Source organism: Lolium perenne, chromosome 4 (assembly GCF_019359855.2).
Source record: "Lolium perenne isolate Kyuss_39 chromosome 4, Kyuss_2.0, whole genome shotgun sequence".
Taxonomy (NCBI): Eukaryota; Viridiplantae; Streptophyta; class Magnoliopsida; order Poales; family Poaceae; genus Lolium; species Lolium perenne.
In genome coordinates this window covers 157,866,626-157,872,081 of record NC_067247.2, presented here as the reverse complement: position 1 = coordinate 157,872,081, position 5,456 = coordinate 157,866,626, and the positions used below count along the sequence as shown (strand labels likewise).

The 5,456-nt window shown below is 41.1% G+C and overlaps 1 protein-coding gene across 1 annotated transcript; it reads right to left on the bottom strand.

Moving 5' to 3' along the window:
- Positions 1 to 2,988: 2,988 nt before the first annotated feature.
- On the bottom strand, positions 2,989 to 4,103 carry LOC139839176 (uncharacterized). The gene is made up of 3 exons (XM_071829222.1): positions 3,859 to 4,103; positions 3,303 to 3,364; positions 2,989 to 3,203 (listed from the first exon to the last, which is right to left on the bottom strand). The coding sequence occupies exons 1-3, from the start codon at positions 4,101 to 4,103 to the stop codon at positions 2,989 to 2,991; spliced, it is 522 nt and encodes a 173-aa protein (XP_071685323.1).
- Positions 4,104 to 5,456: the final 1,353 nt, after the last annotated feature.

Sequence of the window (5,456 nt, the reverse complement as noted above, 5' to 3'; positions counted from 1 at the left end):
GCGAGATGTACTTATCTCGAGATTATTTAATCTACTATAAATGCTAGTGAGGACTGAATCAAAGTTATTAGCTGAATCATGTGATGCAACCAACTTCTTTATGGCATTAAAAGCTTGATCCCCATTGCAATGAAGGAAATCTCCTCCCACTAAAGTATCCAAAGCATATCTATAGCGAACCATAAGACCAAAATAAAAATTACTGAGGAGCAAACTTAGAGTCATTTGAGGTTCAGTTTTACGATAAGAAGTAAAAATTCTAGACCAAGCATCCTTAAAACTCTCCTCATCCCCTTGTTTAAAAGTGAAGACTAATTCTTCAGGCGAAGAAGTAACAGGTTCAGAGCTAGACATGGTAACAAAAGTAACTAATGTTTTTGTATTTTAATATAGAGTGCAAGACAATAAAGCAAACTAGATAAAGTAAATGCAAGTAAACTAATTTTTTTGTGTTTTTGATATATCAAACAAGATAGCAAATAAAGTAAAACTAGCAACTAATTTTTTTGTATTTTGATTTAGTGCAGCAAACAAAGTAGTAAATAAAACTAAGCAAGACAAAAACAAAGTAAAGAGATTGAGAAGTGGAGACTCCCCTTGCAGCGTGTCTTGATCTCCCCGGCAACGGCGCCAGAAATTTAGCTTGATGGCGTGTATTTCACACGTTCGTTGGGCAACCCCAAGAGGAAGGTATGATGCGCACAGCAGCAAGTTTTCCCTTAGAAAGAAACCAAGGTTTATCGAACCAGGAGGAGCCAAGAAGCACGTTGAAGGCTGATGGCGGCGAGATGTAGTGCGGCGCAACACCAGGGATTCCGGCGCCAACGTGGAACCTGCACAACACAACCAAAGTACTTTGCCCCAACGAAACAGTGAGGTTGTCAATCTCACCGGCTTGCTGTAACAAAGGATTAACCGTATTGTGTGGAAGATGATTGCTTTGCAGAAAACAAGAAACAAGATTGCGATGATTGTATTTCAAGAAAGAGAATTGGACCGGGGTCCACAGTTCACTAGAGGTGTCTCTCCCATAAGACGAACAGCATGTTGGGTGAACAAATTACAGTTGGGCAATTGACAAATAAAGAGAGCATGACCATGCACATACATATCATGATGAGTATAGTGAGATTTAATTGGGCATTACGACAAAGTACATAGACCGTCATCCAACTGCATCTATGCCTAAAAAGTCCACCTTCAGGTTATCATCCGAACCCCCTCCAGTATTAAGTTGCAAACAACAGACAATTGCATTAAGTATGGTGCGTAATGTAACTAGTGACTACATCCTTGAACATAGCACTAATGTTTTATCCCTAGTGGCAACAGCACAACACAACCTTAGAACTTTTCACACACTGTCCCGGTGTCAATGCGAGGCATGAACCCACTATCGAGCATAAGTACTCCCTCTTGGAGTTACAAGCATCTACTTGGCCAGAGCATCTACTAGTAACGGAGAGCATGCAAGATCATAAACAACACATAGCATAACTTTGATAATCAACATAACAAGTATTCTCTATTCATCGGATCCCAACAAACGCAACATATAGAATTACAGATAGATGATCTTGATCATGTTAGGCAGCTCACAAGATCCGACAATGATAGCACAATGGGGAGAAGACAACCATCTAGCTACTGCTATGGACCCATAGTCCAGGGGTAGACTACTCACACATCACACCGGAGGCGACCATGGCGGCGTAGAGTCCTCCGGGAGATGATTCCCCTCTCCGGCAGGGTGCCGGAGGCGATCTCCTGGATCCCCCGAGATGGGATCGGCGGCGGCGGCGTCTCCGGGAAGGTTTTCCGTATCGTGGCTCTCGATCTGGGGTTTCGTCACGGAGACATTTTATAGGCGGAAGGGCAGGACAAGAGGCGGCACTGGGGCCCCCCAGTACAAGCAGGCGCGGACAAGGGGGCCGCGCCGCCTATGGTGTGGCCCCTCCGTGGCCCCTCTTCGTCTCTCCTTCGGACTTCGGAAGCTTCGTGAGAAAATAGGCCCCCGGGCTTTGATTTCGTCCAATTCCGAGAATATTTCCTTACTAGGATTTCTGAAACCAAAAACAGAAACTTGACAAGCGGCACTTCGGCATCTTGTTAATAGGTTAGTTCCAGAAAATGCACGAATATGACATAAAGTGTGCATAAAACATGTAGATAACATCAATAATGTGGCATGGAACATAAGAAATTATCGATACGTCGGAGACGTATCACATGCCCCTTTTATTTTGGCTAGTCAAGCTAATACATGCTTCTACTTGGATGACACTGAATTTGGGGAACTTTGGATGGTGGTTCAACTCTTCAGAGATAGAAATGTGTACGATGTTCCAGAAAAAGATGCATAAGGGAGCAACGATGCTTACCAGGAAGACAGTTTTTCAAAAGATTTCATTATCCATCAATCTGAGAACAATGAAGATGAAGCTGAATTCGAAGATCAAGATGTTGTTTCATCTGATGAAGTGGTACATGTCGATGCTCATGTTGTTCATGAAATATTACAAGTAAGAAATCATCAAGTAATAGACAGTAGTGATGATGAACAACAGGTTGACAAAGCAGCTGATGAGGATGCAGGAAATGAAGATTTTGACAGTGATGATGACCAGTAGTCCATGTAGTTTTGAAACCTAGATTGTACTTTTCTTTTGCATGAACTTCACAACTTTATTAGTACAATTCAACACATCATATTTAAGAACATGCAGGTGACCTATATAACTTAATTCAAACTTACATTACCAACACTAATTTGTTCTACTCACATAGTAATACTAGCAGGTCCACAAAAGTAAGATCATAAACACACATATTTGTCTTCACGCTCACTGAACTATAATTACAAAATAGTTGTCCTAGCATTCCCATAAACCATGTACCTGATAAGTTAGATCAGTTGTCATGACCACGGCGACGCTTGCGCTCATTGTTGTCCCAACTTGGGATGAGTGGCCTCTGGGGATGCAGTCTCTAGTTCACTATAGTCACAATGCGGGAGAGTTCATAGGCAACATAACCATCAATGGAAGCGTACTCCAGGTTCATATCGGATAGAGGCTTCCATTCCCAGTAATTATGGCCTTCGAATTTATCGTAGTCCGTCACAAACTTCTCCTTCATGCCGGCGTACTTGGGGTGGATGAGCTCGGAAGCCATAGTAGCCATGCCAGCCCTATTACCATAACCTGGTATTTTCAACATATCCTGGAGGTCCAGATGCTTTCCAGGTGGAATATAAAGCCATTGCTTGTAAAGCAACTAGTGGTCATTCCTTATGTCCACACCTACAAATGTGACATCCTTATTCTTCAGAAATTGCCTTAGCGGGTATATATTGTCCTGGCACCTACATTGCAAAAATTACAATAAGAATGTTTACAATATTGTGCAGTAAGAATTAGCAATATGGAACTCATAGGTTCATGAAAAAGCAAGCTGGGCTTGCAACATTTAAAGATCAAGAGGTGGAGCATGTTTTAGTTCGAAGTGTTACATATTATGCAGAGATAAAAACTACATGTAATGGCCACGCAGGAACACTCTCTACTGCTAGAGATGCAGACATAAAATCAGTAACAATATTAAATTAGTGATTGTGATAAGATCAATTGCAGATATGGTCAGATTCGTTAACAGATTTCGTACCAAATCGGCTGAATGTGTATACGTACTACCAAATATACTGAATTTGTACTAATATATAGTACGAAATTGGCTTATTCTATAGAAGTAGAACCAAATCAGCAAGAGATGGAAGACCTAAGAACAGTCGAATATCTAGAATACATACCTGATCAAGTGGAAGACGAGAACGTGCTCCCTCAAAGCTATCTGCATGACCACAATTTTTCCTGTCGGAAGTCGTACTCAAGGTCGAGGCCGACAAACCGGTACCTCTCTTCCTTGAGCCACTCCAGGTATATGTCGAGGATGCTTTCGACGGTGCTCATCTCATTCGTGTACACAGCCTGGATCGTAGTGTCCCCATGCGCACGGAACTGGTGAACCTCCGTGGTCCGCTTGCCATCGTTCTTCTCTCGGAAGACCGGCTCGAAGTTCTCGGTGGATGATGATGCCCCTCCCATGGTGTGTCAGCAATGGAGGAGAGAGACGAGGAAGAGGAGAAGGCGATCAGCGCTCTTCGGAACTGCTGCCTGACAAAGCGGAACTACCAAGAGAACTAAGTGGGGATAAGAATAGCGGGGTTTTTTACAGTCCTTCCACGTGTGAACATAGTCTCTGGTGAGGAAGACCAGAAGGCAACTCGACGCGGATTCGTTTTTTTCCAAGTTTATTAATTTTTCCTTGCACATTGAAACCAGGTGTACTGACTCCTATCTACCCTGCATTAATCCAAGGCTATAAGTACCGGCCCAACCGTGCATTTCATTATTTGTTTTTCTATTTAGTACAAGTATAGTAGTAACTAACGAACTCCCACATTAGTTGTACACCAGTATAACTACACACATTAAATAAGTTAAGTGAAATTTTCAAACGATAATTTCATAGCACAACATCACACCTCAATGTCTTACAACCGATAACCCATCTTGTAATGGTGCACAAATAAAAGTCTTCAACGCAAATATGAAATTATTCAGGACAAATAAAATTTCTCTAAAACAACTCAACTTCAATATCTGGAATGTGGAAAACAAACAGATAGGTGCCGTGATCGCCAAGGTACAGCATCATGAGCACCTTGTGTCCAATTTCCAACTTAGCTTCATGCGCCATGAACTTGTCTCATCTATTAATGCAGACACGTCAATCATTTTCATCAGGAGAAGTGTTGTACATTGATGTTATCCTTGTGCCAAAATTACCAATAAGCGTAATACCACCACTAACTGCCATGTCTTGGGGAAGTAGACGACGAGGCAGTTTCTGTTGGAAAAAAATTTAGACTTCACATAAAAAATAAAAATTATATTAAAGAATAATTAATCAGTACTTACCACACAATTCTTGTTTAAGTTGGACCAATTCAACTTATGCAGCAGTCCATAAGCTCTTCCAAGATTGTAATCTCCTGCATCATTATGTTCTACATAAACTTCAAGCTTGTTCACCTTTGTAATGACCGTTTCCATCATTTTCCAATTAACATCGGTTCCAACAGTTGCAATGAGGTTATCAACTATTAGTCTCTCTCGAGCACCCCAAAGTGTAGTATGCTACAAATGAAATATGGTGCACAAATTAAATTATGCATACATCATTTGGCACATTAAATTAAATCAAAAAGTATATATTTAGGAAACCTATAATGGAATTAACTAAGAGATAGATATATTACTTGGATGAATGATAGAGTAATGTCCAGAAACAACACGGCATGAATCCAAACCCTTCAATTTATCAATGGAGAAAAACACCTTCTGGCCAATATGAACGCAATATATTCTACAAAATTCCTTCCATGCATCACTGCT

What these genes read in the sequence shown, in the direction of transcription:
- LOC139839176 (XM_071829222.1), bottom strand. Translation starts at nt 4,103, where the DNA reads ATGGGAGGGGCATCATCATCCACCGAGAACTTCGAGCCGGTCTTCCGA. An exon ending in TTCCGACAGGAAAAATTGTG is followed by an intron (nt 3,365 to 3,858) that starts GTCATGCAGATA and finishes TTTGCAATGTAG; the next exon opens with GTGCCAGGACAATATATACC. An exon ending in TAAGGATGTCACATTTGTAG is followed by an intron (nt 3,204 to 3,302) that starts GTGTGGACATAA and finishes TGAAAATACCAG; the next exon opens with GTTATGGTAATAGGGCTGGC.